Genomic DNA, 24,781 nt, shown 5'->3' with positions numbered 1-24,781 from the left:
TAAATCGAGAAGTGCACGCAACGGTGAACCCAGACGCCCAGCATCCTTTGATTACGTTCTCCATTTGGAGAAAAATTCCTGCAAATACACCATAGCTGGATGTCCTACCGTGGCACCATTGCCCTGGAGACTAAAATTCACTCATGGAGAACCCATCTTTGGTAGCTTTTTGTGATTACATCGTCATAATTTTGATGCATCTGGATTAACAAGAAAATGTTGACATTTAAAATCTGTTTATCTACTCTGCAAGTTTAGGCAAAAGCACTTTGTTGGCCGATCATGTATTTTATAAACTATATTTCTTATTGTTCTCATCTTTAGTTCTCTTAATTATCTAACTCGCTAGTTTCTACATGTACAAAAATCATTCGGACTTCAATCTTAGTATCAATTTCATTATCCCCTTCATTCTGTTGGCTACTTAGTTCAAACAACGAGTCTCTCACTCCTGGTATTCATCTTTCCTTGTATTACTTTGTAATTCAGAATATGTACTTTACAAATTCAAGGAGTGGGAGAAGTCTCACACAAGGATATCATGCCAATCTGCAACCAATTTAACGATGTAGAAGCTAGGAAATATTGAAAGATGAAGGGCGTATGATATGCCCTGCAAGAGAATCGAAGTACACTATATACTATCCTTCCTCTTACTGCCCAAGGGAGCTTGGGAGAGAGATGCAAACACATTTGTATCAAATCCATGCAAACACATTTGTTTGACCAATCCATTGAAGACTCTAACATTCAAATTTGGATCAAATTATATAACACATTTTATCTCCATTTTATCAAGAGATACATAACTCAAATGCAACTCTTTCAGGACATTAACCAATAAACATTAAAGAATGTTATCCCCATATAAAATGAGTAATAACTTCAAACCTAACATCCACAAATAAATTCTCATGAGAAATCATGTTCCATAGATTATTTCCATTACATCACAAAGGGGTCATTCGATTAAGAAGCGAGCAATGCACCTTTAAAGATGAAGAGGGAAAGAAGAGGGCAGTCATTGTAATATTTCAAAACCCCCTAAACACTATAAAAATTTAAATTTGGTTCTTTCTTTTAATAAAAGAGATGACAAAATTAACACATAGTTACCTAAAACCATCAACAAAGTGAGAAAGACTAAATGGCAATCTCATGAATGGACTAACAAGGGAATTTATGTTCAACAATGATATGATCTAAACAAGAAATATTGAAGAATGACACGATCACAAAAAAAAAACGAGAGAAGATACAATTCACAGAGTTGATTTTACAATATAGGTATGATTAATTTGCTAGGTAATCAATCCAATCTTTTCATTAACATTATGAAACATGTGGGCAAATATGCAGACACTATCTCTTAGGACATAATTCAAAGAAAAAATTGATGAAAGTCGAATTATCACAGTTATATGAAGATCTCACCAGCTAAAGATGATATAATACTAAACATTGTTTGACAACAATTGTCGTGGTCATAATCCTCAAGTTGTTGAAGTCCAACTAACCGGAGACAACAATCCAACAATTGATGTCAGACAAAGATACAATTTTGCATGCCTCTTTGTTTTATATGATTTAATATTGATATAGCCTTCAGGAGGTTCAGTTAAAAGAGAAGATACATGCAACCAAAATAATAGGACTAACTCAGCTTGTTGATGATGATGTTGAGGATCGCAAGAAAGATTTAGGCATCTACCGATATAGCTAAGAAAAGAAACAATACAACTTTAGTAGTTACACAAGCAACAATACAATACATTTAAGGAAAGAAAGCCAATCATTTATTAAAAAGAAAATATTCAAAATTCAAAGATTCACATACGTAGCTAGCTACCAGTAAAGGTTGTTTCGCTAAAATACATGAATCAGAATAAAAAAAGAGGCAGCCCGGTGCACGAAGCTCCCGTCATGCGGGGTCCGGTGAAAGGATCCATTGTACGCAGCCTTACCTTGCCTTTGGCAAGAGGCTGTTTCCAGGATTTGAACTCGTGACCTCTAGGTCATATGGCAGCAACCTTACCGTTGCGCCAAGGCTCCCCAAAACCCACAATCAGCATTGGATATATGATAAGAAGGATCCTATGTAGTTCAAGCAAGAAAGATTTGAAGATCAAACATAAGATTTATTAAAAACTCTACTAGAGTAAGAAAACGTAGAAAACTAATCAAGTGCTCGTAAGGAGTCCCAGTCCCAAGCGCCCCAATCTTCTAATCCAATTCTATTTTTGTTTGAAAAGGTTAAGAGTAATAAGCGCAAGCGCCCCAACCGCAACTCCAACAGCTGATGCCATGCCAAGTGCTGCTTTGAGGTCCTTGCGCTCCTTATGGAGATCAAGAAGCCTCTTAATGAGATTCTGCAACTCGGCTTTGAAGTCGTGGCTCTCCTTATGGAGATACTGCAACTCGGCTTTGAGGTCGTGGATCTTCTTATGGAGATCAAGACGCATCTTATTGAGATCCTCGATTTTCTTGATGAGGAGTTCATCTACGGCACCAGCCGCCGCGGCGTCCTTATCAGAGGTATTTTCCTCAACAGCGACATCGTCAGGGAACTCTTTGTCGTTGGATTCGTTCTCGCCGTTGGCGAGGGCAACAGCGTCAGGGAACTCTTTGTCATTGGATTCGTTCTCGCCGTTGGGCAGGGCGACAGCGTCAGGGAACTCTTTGTCGTAGGATTCGTTCTTGCCGTTGGCGAGGGCGAAGGCGACGGATGAGACGGGGATTTCTTCGGCCATGGCTCTGACGGATCTTTTGATTCGGAGGCGGATATAACACGAGCAAAAAACCTAAATATAAGAAACGTACCTATTAAGCAACGGTGATCGTCGAGTCCAAAAGGTGTGATGAACGGTGACTGATGGAGTCTTTAATTTTTACGGTAAAAGTAAATTTTCAGTTTGATCCATTGGAATACATACGTACTTTCCACTAAATATATAATAAATCTTTTTTAATTAATTTTTTTATAAAACTCAATTGGTTAGTTCTTTTTATTTTTTAATCAAATTCTTAGTTTATACATCACTTATAAATAAAATAAAAAATAGTTAGAAAATAACTCAAATAAACTAATTTAAAATGTAAATAGCAACTGCAACTTGTGAATTATTATGTAACTTTAATCAAATATTTATGTTTAATCATAAAGACTTTAATCAACGATGCATCCCCAGTGCTCGACGCTAGGCTCCAATCGGAACTCCTCTATCATGGACTTGAACATCCTGAGGCCCTCGGAGACCAGGGCGGCGTGACTACAAGCCGAGAGCACGGCCAGGAAAATGACACCGTTCGGTTTCATTCCATTGCTGCGGAAGTCTCTGTACGCTCCTAAGAGCCAGGTCTCCCATCCCGTGGCACCCGTATCCTGCGATGATCGCACCCCAGGAAACCAGGTCCTGCTCTGGCATTGACGCGAAGCATCTTAGAGCGGCTCCCAAATCGCCGCACTTGGCGTACATGTCGACCAAAGAAGTGTCGAGGGAGATGGACGGAGCTGCTTCGTGCTTGATCGTGAAGGCGTGGACCAACCTCCCGTGGTGAAGCGCACCCATCGAGGCACACACCTGGAGAAGGGAAACCATGGTTATGGCATCGGGTCGCTGTGAAGCCGCCCGCATTTCATCGAACAGGTAGAAAGCCTCCTCCAGGTGTCCGTTCTGAGCATAGCCAGAGATCAACGAATTCCAGGAGACGACGTCTCGTTCAGTCAATATCTCAAACAGGTGGTGGCTCTGATTTAATCGGCCGCACTTCACGTACAAGCTGATGAGCGCGTTCTGAGCGGCGACATCCAGGATCAAACCATGCCTGACTACATGACCATGGATGGAAGCTCCGACGTTAGGTGACCCTAACTGCGCGCAAGCTGAAAAAGCACTGGATAAGGTTGAAGAGGTACGCCTTGTCTGCTCTGTCGATCTGTACGAGGCTCGTGATCATGGCGGACCACGAGATGGCGTCCCGGCGGTCCGACGAGCTGTCAAAGAGAAGAAACGCTTCGTCGTTGTCCCCAAACTTTAAATACATCCCAACGAGCGCGGTCTCAATGTGGGCGTCTAGGCCATGCCCAGATGTGAGTAACGCCGCATGAACTAGCTTGCCCAAGCGAGCCAATGCCGCTGCTCCTCTTCGTCCATCATCGCTGGTGGTGATGGAAGACACCAAGGAGCCGTACGTCCAACGATCCGGGTGGATTCCTTCGTTCCTCATTGCGCCGAATAAATAGAACGCCTCGCGGACGCGACCGGTCTTAGAGTATCCCGAAAGAACGGAATTCCAGGAAATGACATCTCTTTCGGGCATTGAATCGAACAGCTTCCGAGCCAGCGCGACGCAGCCGCACCTTCCGTAGGCGTTCACCAAGGCGTTGGCAAGGGCGAGGTTGGACTGCAGGCCGTGGCGGAAGACAGAGGCTTGGAGGCACTGCAGAGGGACGAGGTCGAGCGGGAGCATGGAGAGCAAGGTGACGGAGTTGGGGCGGACATCGTTCCGGCGCATGTCGCGGAGGAATGAGAAGGCCCTCTCGTGGCAGCCGGCAGCGGAGGAGGCGGAGCAGGCGCGGAGGAGAGGAGGGAAGGCCCGGGCAGGAGGAGGCAGAGCGCGGGCTAGCAGCGACCGGTAGTCGGCGAGGAGGGCGGAGAAGGTGGGACCGCACTCGCCACCGCATGGTTGCATTGAATTATTCGAATCCGATGCGCGACGCGGGAACCGAAACCTTATTCAGCTATAAACAAACCAAATTGAGGTATTCTCAACTACTACTTATTTACAATAATTTTTTTTCCAATAAGGATCGCAATCAAATAATGCTAGATATCTAGGTTGATTGTTACATGTACTTCTCGATTTATCCTGATAGCTGATGGAAAATTTTCATGAGACTGAATCGGTCATTCTCCAAGATTAAATCAATACGACTAACTGAGAATAATATTTTTTTATAAACAAACCTAATCGAACTGACGTAAATCGATGGTATCCGGGTCCGTCCGTCCATGTTGGCTACCTCCGTTCCACGAAGTTTGAAAGTCCTTCAGCTCTAGCCTGATTTATTCAATCCAGCGATTTGGAGTGACTTCCTCAGGTTGGCTACCTCACAGCTGATCCTTTTCAACTTTAGCACTCTTGATTTTTATATTATCATATATAATTTTATAATTATTTATAATTAATTAAAATTATAAAATATAAATTAATATTATTTATTTTAATTTATTTATTAAAAAATAAAATATAATCAATTTACTATTTATTATATTATCTTTGATTGAATTTATTTTTAAATTAAATTAATAATATTAATGATGATAATAAATTATAATGTATAAAAAATAAATATAATATTAATATTATTTTTAATAATTTTTAAAATTTAAAATAAATTTATCTATTTTTAATAAATTAATAAATATAATTCATTAAATTAATTTTTTAAATTTTAAAATAAATGTATATATATATTAATAAAATAATCTATTAAAATAATTATTTTAATAAAATAATTCATTAAATTAATAAATATAGCTTATTAATTTTATTATTGAAAATTTAAAATAAATTTATATATATTAATAAAATAATTTAGTAAATTAATAAATATAATTTTTAATTTAAAATAAATTATATAAATGTAGAAGTATTTAAATTAAAATTTATTAAATTAATGAACTCGATTTCAATTAGGTTTCACGTTATATTTCAATTAATTCAGTTTTAAAATCAAAAAATAAAAAAAAATTATTTCGTTAATTTTCAATATCGTAAAAAATCTTAGGCTGCTAAGGTAATTATATTATCGAGTTATTACCCATTTTCTAATGTAGTGGATACTATATTACTTGGGAATCGATCATAACCTGAACCAAATAAGATTATAACATTAGACAGATAGTTAGATTATCAACAATAATCCTCAACCAAATGCCCCTCCTTGAGTTATTTTCGAGCACTTGATCTCACTTTCTTATCCGTCAATTTCCATTCCCGAGCACTCAATTTCGCTTCCAATTAGTCTTTGCTCTAAGCATTCAATTTTCATCCTATATCATTTCACTCGGACCTGGATAATTTTTTGAACACTCGGCTTCGTTCTTGGACCAGACTACTTAGCCTTTATCCAACACAGTTCCATTCGAACTCGAGAAGCCTAGTCGGCTATTCGTGACAATCGACAATGCATCTTCAACCTCTGACAAATCACACACTTGGACAGTGATCTGACAACTCGCATAGATGACACCTGACTAATGACTTTACAGTGTCAAAAGTACGATCCAATAATTATCACATTTGACGTTGCAACCGCGCTTCGTACGATCAGTTGGTAGACTATGTAGAGATTTTTTTTTTCATCTGTGTCTATATAAAGATCCACGGAAATAAATTAAAGGTACGGTAATTTTGTTGTCCATTAAGCACTAACTCTCTCTAAAAATTTCCTTTCTTGGACTCGATTCTGACATAAGCTTCATAATAGTCACGCCGGTAACGCTGTCATACCTCTCGTCGCAAACAATTGGAATTTGTCTAACTATGAGAACACTGTAACTTCGATTTCAGATTACCAATAGATTTATCATCTATTTTCATAAATTACGATGTAATTTACCATCTATCGAAGGGCAACTCCTTTGATTTCCATCATTTTGGACCCTTATGTCGTAAAGAAAACAAGATAATAAAACAATCGAAAAGAAAAGAGAGAGAGAGAAATCGACTAGGCCACAACGAACCTCGATCACTCTGCTGCCTTGTTCAGAAACACTCATTATACATAAACAAAATCCAGCCTTTTCTCTACTTTTGGAATGCAATAGTTTCAGCAAATCGTAAATGGCATGCATCTTTTTACAGACAGACATGCACGGACAAGCTTTTGGTAGGACTGGGATCTGCAAATAAATTCTGCACAAAAGCATACCGAGGTCCCTGGTTCCTCAAGCCTCGTGAAGCAACAACATGCTGCTACTCATCATCTCACTACAGCAGCTTTGTATGGATTTGTACATTTAGGAATACCGAGTTTAAGAGAGAAAAATTTGATGTAAACTGAATAATTGAATGTCATTTAGTTGAACGAGAAATATGAGGATGTCAAATATAATGACCCACGGGTGTGTGTAAATGCTCTGTCAAGACCGCTCAAGAGTAGTGGTATCGCAGCATGGTAGCATTACAAGGATCCCACTTTCTTACTGTGAGACGAGGAGATGAGAGTTGTACTCTCTCCCTTATGATTTGGGATAGGAGGATAGGTGTATTCCGCCAGCATCGTGTCCACTCGGTCACGCAGAAGCAGTGATGTCAGAGTGCACAGTTGTCATAGCCCTACCCATTCGACCTCACCATTGTCATGACGGTGGCTAACTAGCGTCAAGGGTGACCATGCCATTGCATCATGTGCATACTGCATGGATTGCATCTATTATTGATTGCTGCATTTTGTTGGCTGCATATGTTTGACATGCACATACAGGGAGGTCTTATCATTTAGTTTGGCGACCTTACATTTATTTGCATGGTTCGTGCCCTTGGTATAGATGATTCTGGTATGTACAGTTTCTCATAGTTTTAGTGTGCATTTATTACTGTACTGGCATGATTATTATTGCTAGATAACTTATTATACATGTGTACTAGATATCCGCTGAGTTCTTTGAACTCATTCCGTTAGTTTTTATTCTTTTCAGATTGACGTCTGTCTGGAGAGTCACGCTGCTAGTCCTCTATCGAGATGACCTCGACTCTTTTTGGTTTATTTTGTTTATGTTATCAGTATTTACATTTCAGAACTAATTCTATGTCGTATGAATTTTCGTATTCATGTTTTTGGTTTTAGTGTGCATGTTATATTTATTGGTTGTGGCCGTGTGAGCCTTATTTACATAGTTTTCATACTTTTGATGTATTTTTGACATGTATGGATTGTGGCCGTGTAGACCTTATTATGCCATGTATGTCTTATGACATATTTGTATTCAGGGAATTGCAATTGTTACAAGGGAGATGTTACCGAAATTTTCGGACAGCCATCTCCCGAGGCGTGACAGATTATATCGTCGCATACGTTATCTATTGCACAGGCTAACAGCCCTCACCGGTGGAAGACAGGATAACCACTGACCGCAACCTCTGCTCTACCACAAAAATATGTTGGCGGTCAAGTGCTCTGGAATGAGGGCAACATCACACCACTACTACTCAAGTGTACGGTCTAATGATCTGGTATAAAACTCTGGTATAAAAATTAAGCTTATAGTTAATACATTTTAATATTTATCATTTTTGTATCACAATCAATTCACTTTATATCTTTTCTCATTTATCATAATTATATTATTACTTTCATAATTTATAACTACTCGACTTGGTTTAAACGACCAACTCAAATTAAATTAAATTTCATTATTTATTCATTTAGGTATCATTATAAAAATTTGAAAGTAAGGATAAGTATCAACCAGATGCAATATCAACAATATGAGAAGTAAAAGATCAAGCATTTTAATGACATATATCAGCAGAATATCTATTCAATTTTGAAAATACGCTTTCCCATTTTAAATCCCCAATTGAACTCATGTGTGAATAGAAAATAAATTAATTATTTACCCTTTAATGATTTGATTATTTTTAACCATGTTTCGGTATTTTAACTATCATTTAAATCCCTTTTTTAACCATGTTTCTTTTTAAAATAATTATAATATATACATATATATCCATTTTATTTTTTTATTCATGCACAAGAAAATATTAGAGTTAAAGACAGAATGTACCCACTTTTGTGTCTACTAAACTTCAAGTGTCAGTAGATCAACGTGCTCCACGCAAACCAGTATCTATTCGTAATATCAAAATAACTCAAATAATTACAGTATTATCCAATAAGAAAAATAACATAAAAAATCTAAACATTATTTACAATTCGAAGTCGAATAATCAATTTTGATCTCGCTTCCTCGTAATATTTTTCATTCCTATATGAAACCTTCATCATAATCTAATTATTTATCTATCCTAACTACAAATCGATTAACAAAAAATATACCTTCTGCTGATGGTTATGGTTGCCGGAAAAGAAGGCTTTAGGATGTAGCTGCGTTTCTTGCTTCTGTCGCAAGAGGCAACCATGCCAGCAGGTAAAGATTGCAAATGAAAGAAGGTTGCTAGCTAGCAAAGGAGAAAGGGAAAAATCTTTTCTCTTTACTAGTAGCCTTGGCGAGTTCCGACGATAACCACAACAAGCTTCAATGAGACTCCGATGGCTGCTGTTGTAGTTGATGTTGGTCGGAAAACCACAAAAGAAACTAAGAAAGGGAATGGAAAGGTTGCTGCTATACTTGAGAAGAAGGGGAGAAGGCTACTGTATTTTTTCTCTCTCTCTCTATTCTGTCATTGAAGAAGAGATTTCCCTTTTCTTTTCTGCCGTTGGAGAAGAGAAGAAGTAGAGGGAGAGATCCTGCTGTTGGAGAAGAGAAGAAATGGAGGGGGGAAAGAAAGAAAGAAGAAGAAAAGGAAATGGAGAAGGGTGGGCGGCGGTATGGTGAGGCAGCGTAGGGAGGTGTCACGGCGTGCACGGAGAGAAAAAAAAAAAACAAGAGAAGAGAGAAGGTTTCTTATTTTAAACCGACCGAACTGATTTAAACGTTATACAGATTCAGTTATAATTTAATCAAATTAAATCTAAATCTATTCCGATTTGAATCAATATAATTCTTATTTCTGTATCTATCAATTGGGTTTAGTTCGCCAATTTTAATTTAGATCCCTCACTTCATATTTAATGATTTAATTCGTTTTCTTATTATTAGTATATTTATTTATTTTTTAAAAAAATCAATACTTAACAATTTCAACTACTTTTTGATTCATCAGTTTCGTACCATGAGAATTTCAAGTTATTTTGGTAGAAGAATATTTACAAAGCGAAGCTTAATGATTCCAAACAATTCAGACAACGCATGCAGTTGCTTGGAGGGATTTGAAAAAAAATGATAAATCCCAGTCAGTCTCATGGACTCAATCCCTGAGGATGGTCGGTCCGGTCCTATGGAAATTTTCCACCGACCATTAGGATAAATCGAGTTGAAATGCACTGCATTCGACATAAGAATTTTCTTTCTTTTGATCTTCATTAACCACTTAACCTTTGGCTTTGCTTGGAGGGATTTGAGAAAGCAATTAAAAGGATCAATCGAGTTGAAATTCACTGCATTCGACGTAAGAATTTTCTTTCTTTTGATCTTCATTGACCACTTAACCCTTGGCTTTGCTGGATCTGTTTGTTCCTATGGCACCTTGCTTTACAAGTTTTGAAAATGTTGGCATTCTTAAAATTCACTCATGGAAAAAAAAATGATAAATCTCAATTAACTCATTGACTCTCTCTGAGAGTGATTGGCCCGTCCTCACAAAAATTTTCCATTGGCTACCAAGGTAAATCGGGAAGCGCACGCAGCGGCCAACCCAGACGCCCAACATCCTTTAATTACGTTCTCCATTTGGAGAAATTTTTTTGCAAATACACCGTAACTGGGGATCAAACACGCAGGTGCCTAGGAGACGATCTAGATATCCTACCGCGGCACCATTGCATCGGGGACTAAAATTCACTCATGGAGAACCCATCTTTGGTAGCTTTTTGTGATTACATCGTCATAATTTTGATGCATCTGGATTAACAAGAAAATGTTGACATTTAAAATCTGTTTATCTACTCTGCAAGTTTAGGCAAAAGCACTTTGTTGGCCGATCATGTATTTTATAAACTATATTTCTTATTGTTCTCATCTTTAGTTCTCTTGATTATCTAACTCGCTAGTTTCTACATGTACAAAAATCATTTGGTCTTCAATCTTAGTATCAATTTCCTTATCCCCTTCATTCTGTTGGCTACTTAGTTCAAACAACGAGTCTCTCACTCCTGTATTCATCTTTCCTTGTATTACTTTGTAATTCAGAATATGTACTTTACAAATTCAAGGAGTGGGAGAAGTCTCACACAAGGATATCATGCCAATCTGCAACCAATTTAACGATGTAGAAGCTAGGAAATACTGAAAGATGAAAGGCGTATGATATGCCCTGCAAGAGAATCGAAGTACACTATACACTATCCTTCCTCTTACTGCCCAAGGGAGCTTGGGAGAGAGATGCAAACACATTTGTATCAAATCCATGCAAACACATTTGTTTGACCAATCCATTGAAGACTCTAACATTCAAATTTGGATCAAATTATATAACACATTTTATCTCCATTTTATCAAGAGATACATAACTCAAATGCAACTCTTTCAGGACATTAAAGAATGTTATCCCCATATAAAATGAGTAATAACTTCAAACCTAACATCCACAAATAAATTCTCATGAGAAATCATGTTCCATGGATTATTTCCATTACATCACAAAGGGGTCATTCGATTAAGAAGCGAGCAATGCTCCTTCAAAGATGAAGAGGGAAAGAAGAGGGCAGTCATTGTAATATTTCAAAACCCCCTAAACACTATAAAAATTTAAATTTGGTTCTTTCCTTTAATAAAAGAGATGACAAAATTAACACACAGTTACCTAAAACCATCAACAAAGTGAGAAAGACTAAATGGCAATCTCATGAATGGACTAACAAGGGAATTTATGTTCAACAATGATATGATCTAAACAAGAAATATTGAAGAATGACACGATCACAAAAAAAAAACGAGAGAAGATACAATTCACAGAGTTGATTTTACAATATAGGTATGATTAATTTGCTAGGTAATCAATCAAAAGATGATATAATACTAAACATTGTTTAACAACAATTGTCGTGGTCATAATCCTCAAGTTGTTGAAGTCCAACCAACCGGAGACAACAATCCAACAATTAACAATCCAACAATTGATGTCAGACAAAGATACAATTTTGCATGCCTCTTTGTTTTATATGATTTAAGATACTGATATAGCCTTCAGGTTCAGTTAAAAGAGAAGATACATGCAACCAAAATAATAGGACTAACTCAGCTTGTTGATGATGATGTTGAGGATCACAAGAAAGATTTAGACATCTACCGATATAGCTAAGAAAAGAAACAATACAACTTTAGTAGTTACACAAGCAACAATACAATACATTTAAGGAAAGAAAGCCAAGCATTTATTAAAAAGAAAATATTCAAAATTCAAAGATTCACATGCGTAGCTAGCGCTAAAATACATGAATCAGAATATAGTTTTAAAATGAAAACCCACAACCAGCATTGCATATATGATAAGAAGGATCCTATGTAGTTCAAGCAAGAAAGAATTGAAGATCAAACATAAGATTTATTAAAAACTCTACTAGAGTAAGAAAACGGAGAAAACTAATCTAAGTGCTCGTAAGGAGTCCCAAGCGCCCCAACCTTCTAATCCAATTGCTTGAAAAGGTCAAGAGTCACAAGCGCAAGAGTCACAAGCGCAAGAGTCACAAGCGCAAGCACCCCAACTGCAACTCCAACAACTTCAACAGCTGATGCCATGCCAAGTACTCGTTCATTGGTTTTGAGGTCCTCGCGCTCCTTATGGAGATCAAGACGCCTCTTAAGGAGATTCTGCAACTCGGCTTGGAGATTCTGCAACTCGGCTTGGAGATTCTGCAACTCGTTGTGGATCTTATGGAGATCAAGACGCACCTTATTGAGATCCTCCTCGAATTTCTTGATGAGGAGGTCTCTAGACGCCGCCGCGGCGTCCTTATCAGAGGTATTTTCCTCCTCAACAGCGACATCCCCAACCGCAACTCCAACTCCAACAGCTGATGCCATGTTAAGGAGATTCTGCAACTCGGCTTGGAGATTCTGCAACTCGTCGTGGATCTTATGGGATTCAAGACGCTTCTTATTGAGATCCTCCTCGATTTTCTTGATGAGGAGTTCATCTGCGGCACCACGGTCTCTAGACGCCGCCGCGGCGTCCTTATCAGAGGTATTTTCCTCCTCAACAGCGACATCGTCAGGGAACTCTTTGTCGTTGGATTCGTTCTCGCCGTTGGGCAGGGCGACAGCGTCAGGCAACTCTTTGTCGTTGGATTCGTTCTCGTCGTTGGATAGGGCGACAGCATCAGGGAACTCTTTGTCGTTGGATTCGTTCTTGCCGTTGGCGAGGGCGACGGATGAGACGGGGATTTCTTCGGCCATGGCTCTGTCGGCGGAGGGGCGGAGAGAACACGAGCACAACCTAAATATATGAGCGAAAAGACCGATGAAAGGTTGAGATACTTTTAAAGAAACATACCTCTTAAGCAACGGTGATCATCGAGTCCAAAAGGTGTGATGAACGGTGACTGATGGAGTCTTAAGTTTTCACGGTAGATGTAAAATTTCAGTTTGATCCGCTGGAATACATACGTACTTTCCACTAAATATATAATAAATCTTTTTTAATTAGTTTTTTTATAAAACTCAATTGATTAGTTTTTTTTATTTTTTAGATCAAATTCTTAGTTTATACATCACTTATAAGTAAAATAAAAAATAGTTAGAAAATAACTCAAATAAACTAATTTAAAATGTAAATAACAACTCCAACTTGTGAATTTTTATGTAACTTTAATCAAATATTTATGTTTAATCATAAAGCGTAAATAATGAAAATAAATATTGGCGAACCCCAGCGCTTCTTCCAGCCTCCCGGCCTTGCAGAGGAGATCAACGATGCATCCCCAGTGCTCGACACTAGGCTCCAATCAGAAGTCCTCTGTCATGGACTTGAACATCCTGAGGCCCTCGGAGGTCCAATCGGAACTCCTCTGTAACGATGCATCCCTCGCTACTCTTTCCTCTGCTTTCCCCTGTGATAGCCTACGGGTGTAATCAGTTCGCCGGGAACGATCTGTGCTTGATCGCTTCTCCGGTTCGGTCGCTATTTAGCGACCGAATTTGATTTCGGTCGCTAAATTTAGCGACCGAATTAGATTTCGGTTGCTAAATTTAGCGACCGAATTGGATTTCGGTCGCTAATTTTAGTGATCGAATTAGACCGAAAATCAGATTCGGTCGCTAATTTACGATCGAATTTAATTTCGATCGTTAATTTTTTATTATCGAACCAATAATTCAAAGAAAAAACTGATGAAAGTCGAATTATCACAGTTATATGAAGATCTCACCAGCTAAATTAAGATGATATAATACTAAACATTGTTTGACTAACAATTGTTGTGGTCATAATCCTCAAGTTGTTGAAGTCCAACTAACCGGAGACAACAATCCAACAACTAACAATTCAACAATTGATGTCAAACAAAGATACAATTTTGCATGCATCTTTGTTTTATATGATTTAAGATATTGATATAGCCTTCAGGAGGTTCAGTTAAAAGAGAAGATACATGCAACCAAAATAATAGGACTAACTCAGCTTCACTACAAAAATAACCTTAAATAGCGATCGATTTAACGATCGAAATTAAATCGGTCGTTAAATTAGTGACCGATTTATAATATCGGTCGTTAATTAACGACTGATTATTTTTCAGACGTTAATTAGCGACCGATTGAATTTCGGTTGCTAATTTCGCGACCGATAGCTAATCGATCGCTAATTTAACGACCGATTTAATTTTGGTTATTAAATTAACGACCGATTTAACAAATCGGTTGTTAATTTTAGAGTTTATCTGGGATCAATATTTTTTTAATGGGCTTTAGCAACCGAAATAGATTTCGGTCGCTAATTTAGCGATCGAAATGTATTTCGGTCGCTAATTTAGGTTGATGTATTATTTAAATGTAGGACGGTCGCTAATTTTAAGGTTGATGTATTATTTAAAAATTTTTAATTGGATTTAGCGATTGAACTCGCATTCGGAATATAATTTCAATTCTAACTTATCGATTGGAATATTTAATTTCAATTCTAATTTTCTAATTTACTTCCTCATAAATAATTAATTTTAACTTTCTCATTTATCTCCTTCTAATTAAATAATTAGGGCCGACCGTGCAAGAGGACCCACCTTTGCTACAGAAGAAAAGGGGTGCGATTCAACTGTCGGGTCGCGGAGATTCCTTCATGCCTTCATCTCGCCGTCGAGGAGCTTCAGTAAAAAGACGATGTCCTGCTGCTGCGGGTGCGCGTGGTGCTCCGCAAAGAACGGCATGATGCTCCCGTGCAGCTCGACGTAACTCCACGCGGGGGCTTTCCTCAACCCTCGCGCTCTCATATGCGCCCACGCATCTCCCACCCCGTCCCACCTCCGCATCGCCGCGTAGCTGTGCGCCAGTTGCACGTAACTGTTAGCCGAGTCCGGCTTCAGCGCCGTGATCCGCCTAGCTACCTCATCCGCCAACGACGCGAATCCACCGGCCCTGCAGGCGTCGAGCAGTATCCCCAGGACGTCGGCAGTCGGCCTTGGTGACATGGTGTTCGCGAACCCCAGCGCTTCTTCCAGCCTCCCGGCCTTGCAGAGGAGATCAACGATGCATCCCCAGTGCTCGACGCTAGGCACCAATCGAGGAAAATGACACCGTTCGGTTTCATTCCCTTGCTGCGGAAGTCTCTGTACGCTCCAAAAGCCATGTCTCCCATCCAGTGGCACCCGTATCCTGCGATGATCGCACCCCAGGAAACCAGGTCTTGCTCTGGCATTGACGCGAAGCATCTTAGAGCGGCTCCCAAATCGCCGCACTTGGCGTACATGTCGACCAAAGAAGTGTCAAGGGAGATGGACGGAGCTGCTTCGTGCCTGATCGTGAAGGCGTGGACCAACCTCCCGTGGTGAAGCGCGCCCATCGAGGCACACATCTGGAGAAGGGAAACCATGGTTATGGTATCGGGTCGCTGTGAAGCCGCCCGCATTTCATCGAACAGGTAGAAAGCCTCCTCCAGGTGTCCGTTCTGAGCATAGCCAGAGATCAACGAGTTCCAGGAGACGACGTCTCGTTCAGTCAATATCTCAAACAGGTGGTGGCTCTGATTTAATCGGCCGCACTTCACGTACAAGCTGATGAGCGCGCTCTGAGCGGCGACATCTGGGATCAAACCATGCCTGACTACATGAACATGGATGGAAGCTCGGACGTTAGGTGACCCTAACTGCGCGCAAGCTGAAAAGGCACTGGCTACGAGCATCTCCAACGCTACCGAGTTATAACATTAAAAAAAAATTAAAAAAATACATATGGTGGGTCAGTCAGAGGCTGGCCCACCTCATTGCACATGAACGCATTCAAAATATTAAACGCGTTCATGTGCCACTTCGGCCTTTTCTCTCTCTCTCAGAGTGTTATTAACTCCCGCGGCGACCCTGAATTCAACATCTGTTGGAAAACGAGCAACGCCTTGTCTGCTCTGCCGATCTGTACGAGGCCCATGATCATGGCGGACCACGAGATGTCAAAGAGAAGAAACACTTCGTCGTTGTCCTTTCAGTTTTCCATGAGTCGTTAGCATATAACAAAGTTTGTCTAAAGACCTTCTATCCATCCTATAGTTATCAACACATTGTCGATCACTATGAAAAACCATTTCATTTAAGTTTATAGACCTAATATTATATCTAGACAATACTTGATGAGTATATGATATGCTCCTCTTAAACCTATCACTCCTCTTGTTAGCTAAGACAACCGCCAATAATAAAAGCACCAATAACTTCCTTTGCATCCTCTTCCTTCTTATAATAAGAGCAATTATGTTCATCTCTTGCCTTACGGCTAATTGATCCATATCAACCTATCATGAAAATAAAACAGTTGCAAGTATAAACATCTCCAAACAAATAAATATAACAAACCAGTAGTATGAACATCTCCAAACAAAACCAACGGTAGCATTCAAAATAGAAGTATGTTCTACTCATATAAGACTAGTGATTTAATCAACAAAATTTAATGATATAACAATCCAGTAGTATGAACAACCTACATTGAAACTTTCAGAAACTTTCAGAAATTCATTATGCTTTAACAAATAATGTGATAAATAAGTTAATTTTAAATGCAACATGAAATTGACTTGACACCGTGAGGAGGAAGACTTTCAAGATGTGAACACTAGGCAATTGACTTGACTAATCTTTGCTGACCAACCAGATTAATGTTGTTCCACTCAATCAAACTTGTGAAATTGGCATTCCGGTTTGCACAGATAACAATATCAATTTCAACCAGAGAAGATTCAGAATGCAACATGAAATCCAACGAATTAATCAAGATCGCATCTTAATTTCACATGTATACGAACATCTTCTTCAGCAAAACCAAACAACAACCTTCTTCATTTTTCACACAAAGGAACGGGAAGAAGACTCACCGTGAGGAGGAGGATGAGGCCGAGGTCAAGAATCGCCGCTAGGGTTTCGCCGGAAGGGGAAGCGCGCGCTCTAGGATTTCGCTCGGGACGAAGAGGAAGGCTTCACTCGGGACGGAGAGGGTCGCGGAGGTTTTCGCTCGGGACGGAGAGGGACGTTTTCGCTCGAGACGAAGAGGAAGGCTTCGCTCGGGACGGAGAGGGTCGCGGAGGTTTTCGCTCGGGACGGAGAGGGTCGCGGAGGTTTTCGCTTGGAGGGACGGCGGGCTCGCGGAGGTTTCGCTAGGTTTCGCTCTGGAGGTTTCGCTTGGAGGGACGGCGGGCTCACGGAGGTTTCGCGGATGGCTTGTGGAAAATAGGTAATTTGGTAAACGAAATTAGGATAACCCCGGAATCCAACAAAACCTAGATTTTTCTTGGTTTTGCAATTCCGGATTAGATGTCCTGATTTGCTGATGTAGGCTGACATGTCGGGAATATAACATTACTAGTAAATCACCGATTAACTAAACCAAACAGGGTTTTATTTGATAACATTGGGTGGATAACTAAGGTAATCCTGGATTACCCTTAACCAAACACCCCCTAAATACATCCCAATGAGCGCGGTCTCTCTCGATGTGGGCGTCCAGCCCATTCCCAGATGTGAGTAACGCTGCATGAACTAGCTTACCCAAGCAACAATTGATGTCAGACAAAGATACAATTTTGCATGCCTCTTTGTTTTATATGATTTAAGATATTGATATAGCCTTCAGGAGGTTCAGTTTAAAGAGAAGATACATGCAACCAAAATAATAGGACTAACTCAGCTTGTTGACGATGATGTTGAGGATGACAAGAAATATTTAGGCATCTACCGATATAGCTAAGAAAAGAAACAATAAAACTTAAGTAGTTACACAAGCAACAATACAATACATTTAAGGAAAGAAAGTCAAACACTTATTAAAAAGAAAATATTCAAAATTCAAAGATTCACATACGTAGCTATTACCAGTAAAAATTGTTTCGCTAAAATGAAAACTAAGAAGGATCCTATGTAGTTCAAGTAAGAAAGATTTGAAGATTAAACATAAGATTTATTATAAACTCTGCTAGAATAAGAAAACGTAGAAAACTAATCAAGTGCTCGTAAGGAGTCCCAAGCGCCCCATTCTTCTATTTCTGCTTGAAAAGGTAAAGAATCCCAAGCACAAGCGCCCCAACCGCAACTCCAATGCCAAGTGTTCGTTCAATGGTCTTCAGATTCTGCATCTGGGCTATGAGGTCATCGCGCTTCTTATTAAGATTCTGTATTTTCTCTAAAAGGTCATCGAACTCGAAGGATTCCTTGAAATCCTGCATGCTCTTGATGAGGAGTTCATCAGAGATATACTCTTTGTCGTTGGCTTCGTTCTCGTCGTTGGCGAGGGCGGTGAGAGAGGCAACGATTTCTTCGGCCATGGATGAGACGGGGCTCTGCGGCTCTGTGATTTGGAGGCGGAGTGGGCGGAGAACACGAGCAAAAACCTAAAAAGAGGAGCCAAAAGAAAGATGAAAGGTTGAGATACTTTTAAAGGAAACAACGGTGATCTTCGAGTCCAAAAGATGTGCTGAACGGTGATTGATGGAGCCTTTAGTTTTCACGGTAGAGGTAAAATTTCAGTTTGATCCGAAACATTTGGACTTCTGGATACATACGTACTTTCCACTAAATATATAATAAATCTTTTTTAATTCGTTTTTTATAAAACTCAATTGATTAGTTCTTATTAATTTTTAACCAAATTCTTAATTTATAAATCACTTATAAGTAAAATAAAATAATAATTAGAAAATAACTAAAATAAATTATTTTTAAATGTAAATATCAACTGCAACAATACAATACATTTAAGGAAAGAAAGCCAATTATTTATTAAAAAGAAAATATTCAAAATTCAAAGATTCACATACGTAGCTAGCTACCAGTAAAAGTTGTTTCACTAAAATACATGAATCAGAATATAGTTTTAAAATGAAAACCCACAACCAGCATTGGATATATGATAAGAAGGATCCTATGTAGTTCAAGCAAGAAAGATTTGAATATCAAACATAAGATTTATTAAAAACTCTGCTAGAGTAAGAAAACGTAGAAAACTAATCAAGTGCTTGAAATCGCCACAAGGGCAAGCGCCCCAACCACAACTCCAATTCTATTTCTGCTGCTTGAAAAAGTAAAGAGTCACAAGGGTAAACGCCCCAACCGCAACTCCAACAGCTGGTGCCATGCCAACTGCTCGTTCATTGGCGTTGAGATCGTGGATCTTCTTTTGGAGATCGTGGATATTCTTTTGGGAATCGTGGAACTTCTTTTGGAGATCAAGACACATTTTCATGCGATTCTGCAACTCGGCTTTGAGATCGTGGTTCTTCTTTTGGAGATCAAGACGCTCATCCTGGATTTTCTTGGCTTTGAGATCGTGGTTCTTCTTTTGGAGATCAAGACGCTCATCCTGGATTTCCTTGTAGATGAGGAGATCCTTATCAGAGGTATTTTCCTCCTCAACAGCGACATCGTCAGGGTCGTTGGATTCGTTCTTGCCTTTGGCGAGGGCGACGGATGAGACGGGGATTTCTTCGGCCATGGCTCTGACGGATCTTTTGATTCGGAGGCGGAGAGGGCGGAGAGAACAAGAGCAAAACTTACATATATAAGCGAAAAGACCGATGAAAGGTTGAGATAGATGGAGTCTTTAGTTTTCACGGTAGAGGTAAAATTTCAGTTTGATCCGCTGGAATACAAACGTACTTTCCACTAAATATATAATAAATCTTTTTTAATTAGTTCTTTTTTTTTAATCAAATTCTTAGTTTATACATCACTTATAAGTAAAATAAAAAATAATTAGAAAATAACTCAAATAAACTAATTTAAAATGTAAATAGCAACTGCAACTTGTGAATTATTATGTAACTTTAAACAAATATTTGTGTTTAATCATAAAGCGTAAATTATAAAAAATAAATAATAGACAGTAAAATATTTAAAAAAAATTATAGAAATGCACCTCCATAAGTAAGATTTATTTGTTCTTTATATCATAATGAAAATGTTATTTTAAAACAAATGAAAAGCTTAATTTTTTAAACTCTTGATGATTAACAAAAGATAGGAATAGAATGACCTTTCAAAATGCAACAAGCAAAGTGCTTACCTAAATTAATGAGAAAAAAAAATCTAACTTCAACGTGTCTCCTCGCGTCGCTAATTAGACATTGACCTATTTAAAATAGAATCAACTCCACGCTAAGCCAGCACATTATCAATTTTTATCACTGTTTTTTTTTTATTGATTTGCTTGTCAACGATTCAATCTCTCGCTCAGTTTATTTTATTGATTGGGATGTTTAATGTAATATTTTCTAATTTACTTCCTCATAAATAATTTATTTTAATTTTCTAATTTACCTCCTAATTAAAAATTAGGGTCGCAGAGATTCCTTTAGTGCCTTCATCTCGCCGTCGAGGAGCTTCAGTAAAAAGACGATGTCCTGTTGCTGCGGGTGCGCGTGGTGCTCCGCAAAGAACGGCATGATGTTCCCGTGCAGCTCGACGTAACTCCACGCGGGGGCTTTCCTCAACCCTCGCGCTCTCATCTGCGCCCACGCATCTCCCACCCCGTCCCACCTCCGCATCGCCGCGTAGCTGTGCGCCAGCTGCACGTAACTGTTAGCCGAGTCCGGCCTCAGCGCCGTGATCCGCCTAGCTACCTCATCCGCCAACGACGCGAATCCACTGGCCCTGCAGGCGTCGAGCAGTATCCCCAGGACATCGGCAGTCGGCAATGGCGACATGGTGTTCGCGAACCCCAGCGCTTCTTCCAGCCTCCCGGCCTTGCAGAGGAGATCAACGATGCATCCCAGTGCTCGACGCTAGGCTCCAATCGGAACTCCTCTGTCATGGACTTGAACATCCTGAGGCCCTCGGAGACCATGCCGGCGTGACTACAAGCCGAGAGCACGGCCAGGAAAATGACACCGTTCGGTTTCATTCCCTTGCTGCGGAAGTCTCTGTACGCTCCAAGAGCCATGTCACCCATCCCGTGGCCCCCGTATCCTGCAATCATCGCACCCCAGGAAACCAGGTCCTGCTCTGGCATTGACGCGAAGCATCTTAGAGCGGCTCCCAAATCGCCGCACTTGGCGTACATGTCGACCAAAGAAGTGTCAAGGGAGATGGACGGAGCTGCTTCGTGCCTGATCGTGAAGGCATGGACCAACCTCCCGTGGTGAAGCGCGCCCATCGAGGCACACACCTGGAGAAGGGAAACCATGGTTATGGTATCGGGTCGCTGTGAAGCCGCCCGCATTTCATCGAACAGGTAGAAAGCCTCCTACAGGTGTCCGTTCTGAGCATAGCCAGAGATCAACGAGTTCCAGGAGACGACGTCTCGTTCAGTCAATATCTCAAACAGGTGGTGGCTCTGATTTAGTCGGCCGCACTTCACGTACAAGCTGATAAGCGCGTTCTGAGCGGCGACATCTAGGATCAAACCATGCCTGACTACATGACCATGGATGGAAGCTCCAACGTTAGGTGACCCTAACTGCGCGCAAGCTGAAAAGGCACTGGCTAAGGCTGAAGAGGGAGGCGGCGACCCTGAATTCAACATCTGTTGGAAAACGAGCAACGCCTTGTCTGCTCTGCCGATCTGTACGAGGCCCGTGATCATGGCGGACCACGAGATGTCAAAGAGAAGAAACGCTTCGTCGTTGTCCCCAAACTTTAAATACATCCCAACGAGCGCGGTCTCGATGTGGGCGTCCAGCCCATGCCCAGATGTGTGTAACGCCGCATGAACTAGCTTACCCAAGCGGGCCAATGCCTCTGCTCCTCTTCCTCCATCATCGCTGGTAGTGATGGAAGACACCAAGGAGCCGTATTACTTGGAAGTTGCTTGGAGGGATTTGAGAAAGCAATTAAAAGGATCAATCGAGTTGAAATGCACTGCATTCGGCGTAAGAATTTTCTTTCTTTTGATCTTCATTAACCACTTAACCCTTGGCATTGCTGGATCTGTTTGTTTCTATGGCACCTTGCTTTACAAGTTTGGAAAATGTTGACATTCTTAAAATTCACTCATGGAAAAAAAAATGATAAATCCCAATTAGCCTATTGATTATCTCTGGGAGTGACTGGTCCGGGCCAACCCAGACGCCCAGCATCCTTTAATTACGTTCTCTATTTAGAGAAAAATTCTTACAAATATGCCGTAACTGGAGATTGAACCGTGGATGCCTAGGAGACAAACTGGATGTCCTACCGCAGCACCATTGCCTCGGGGACTAAAATTCACTCATGGAGAACCCATCTTTGGTAGCTTTTTGTGATTACATCGTCATAATTTTGATGCATCTGGATTAACAAGAAAATGTTGACATTTAAAATCTGTTTATCTACTCTGCAAGTTTAGGCAAAAGCACTTTGTTGGCCGATCATGTATTTTATAAACTATATTTCTTATTGTTCTCATCTTTAGTTCTCTTAATTACCTAACTCGCTAGTTTCTACATGTACAAAAATCATTTGGTCTTCAATCTTAGTATCAATTTCCTTATCCCCTTCATTCTGTTGGCTACTTAGTTCAAACAACGAGTCTCTCACTCCTGGTATTCATCTTTCCTTGTATTACTTTGTAATTCAGAATATGTACTTTACAAATTCAAGGAGTGGGAGAAGTCTCACACAAGGATATCATGCCAATCTGCAACCAATTTAACGATGTAGAAGCTAGGAAATATTGAAAGATGAAGGGCGTATGATATGCCCTGCAAGAGAATCGAAGTACACTATATACTATCCTTCCTCTTACTGCCCAAGGGAGCTTGGGAGAGAGATGCAAACACATTTGTATCAAATCCATGCAAACACATTTGTTTGACCAATTCATTGAAGACTCTAACATTCAAATTTGGATCAAATTATATAACACATTTTATCTCCATTTTATCAAGAGATACATAACTCAAATGCAACTCTTTCAGGACATTAACCAATAAACATTAAAGAATGTTATCCCATTATAAAATGAGTAATAACTTCAAACCTAACATCCACAAATAAATTCTCATGAGAAATCATGTTCCATGGATTATTTCCATTACATCACAAAGGGGGCATTCGATTACGAAGCAAGCAATGCTCCTTCAAAGATGAAGAGGGAAAGAAGAGGGCAGTCATTGTAATATTTCAAAACCCCCTAAACACTATAAAAATTTAAATTTGGTTCTTTCTTTTAATAAAAGAGATGACAAAATTAACAGACAGTTACCTAAAACCATCAACAAAGTGAGAAAGACTAAATGACAATCTCATGAATGGACTAACAAGGGAATTTATGTTCAACAATGATATGATCTAAACAAGAAATATTGAAAGAATGACATGATCAAAAAAAAAAAAGAAGATACAATTCACAGAGTTGATTTTACAATATAGGTATGATTAATTTGCTAGGTAATCAATCCAATCTTTTCGTTAACATTATGAAACATGTGGGCAAATATGCAGACACTATCTCTAAGGACATAATTCAAAAAAAAAAAACTGATGAAAGTCGAATTATCACAGTTATATGAAGATCTCACCAGCTAAAGATGATATAATACTAAACATTGTTTAACAACAATTGTCGTGGTCATAATCCTCAAGTTGTTGAAGTCCAACTAACCGGAGACAACAATCCAACAATTGATGTCAGACAAAGATACAATTTTGCATGCCTCTTTGTTTTATATGATTTAAGATATTGATATAGCCTTCAAGAGGTTCAGTTAAAAGAAAAGATACATGCAACCAAAACAATAGGACTAACTCAGCTTGTTGATGATGATGTTGAGGATCACAAGAAAGATTTAGGCATCTACCGATATAGCTAAGAAAAGAAACAATACAACTTAAGTAGTTACACAAGCAACAATACAATACATTTAAGGAAAGAAAGCCAATCATTTATTAAAAAGAAAATATTCAAAATTCAAAGATTCACATACGTAGCTAGCTACCAATAAAGGTTGTTTCTAAAATACATGAATCAGAATATAGTTTTAAAATGAAAACCCACAACCAGCATTGGATATATGATAAGAAGGATCCTATGTAGTTCAAGCAAGAAAGATTTGAAGATCAAACATAGGATTTATTAAAAACTCTACTAGAGTAAGAAAAAGTAGAAAACTAACGTAAGGAGTCCCAAGCGCCAGTGCTCGTAAGGAGTCCCAAGCGCCAAGTGCTCGTAAGGAGTCCCAAGCGCAAGTGCTCGTAAGGAGTCCCAAGCGCGCTAACCTTCTAATCCAATTCTATTTCTGCTTGAAAAGGTCAAGAGTCACAAGCGCAAGTGCCCCAACCGCAATTCCAACAACTCCAACAGCTGATGCCATGCCAAGTACTCGTTCATTGGCTTTGAGGTCCTCGCGCTCCTTATGGAGATCAAGAAGCCTCTTAATGAGATTCTGC

General features: G+C 39.5%; 2 protein-coding genes and 1 pseudogene across 2 annotated transcripts; all 3 read right to left on the bottom strand.

Moving 5' to 3' along the window:
• Positions 1–3,166: 3,166 nt before the first annotated feature.
• Positions 3,167–4,692, bottom strand: LOC141824456 (pentatricopeptide repeat-containing protein At4g04370-like; annotated as a pseudogene).
• A 7,488-nt stretch (positions 4,693–12,180) lies between these two features.
• LOC141845833 (uncharacterized) lies at positions 12,181–13,219 on the bottom strand. Its single transcript, XM_074733838.1, has one exon. It carries the CDS (start codon positions 13,182–13,184, stop codon positions 12,414–12,416), a length of 771 nt encoding a protein of 256 aa, XP_074589939.1. The 5' UTR covers positions 13,185–13,219; the 3' UTR covers positions 12,181–12,413.
• Positions 13,220–15,009: 1,790 nt separating this feature from the next.
• LOC141824268 (pentatricopeptide repeat-containing protein At4g04370-like) lies at positions 15,010–22,208 on the bottom strand (the record flags this gene model as incomplete). The annotated part of the gene is given in 2 exon segments (XM_074711527.1): positions 15,010–15,488; positions 21,178–22,208. Coding segments are annotated over 2 exon segments (1,461 nt in total), but the record flags the coding sequence as incomplete, so codon positions are not given.
• Between the last annotated feature and the right edge of the window lie 2,573 nt (positions 22,209–24,781).

This window comes from Curcuma longa, chromosome 1 (genome assembly GCF_044706935.1).
Source record: "Curcuma longa cultivar G26 ecotype Majalengka, Jawa Barat chromosome 1, ITB_CL_G26_1.1, whole genome shotgun sequence".
NCBI lineage: Eukaryota > Viridiplantae > Streptophyta > Magnoliopsida > Zingiberales > Zingiberaceae > Curcuma > Curcuma longa.
The sequence above is the reverse complement of the archived record's forward strand: the minus strand, read 5'-3'. Positions and strand labels throughout refer to the sequence as shown.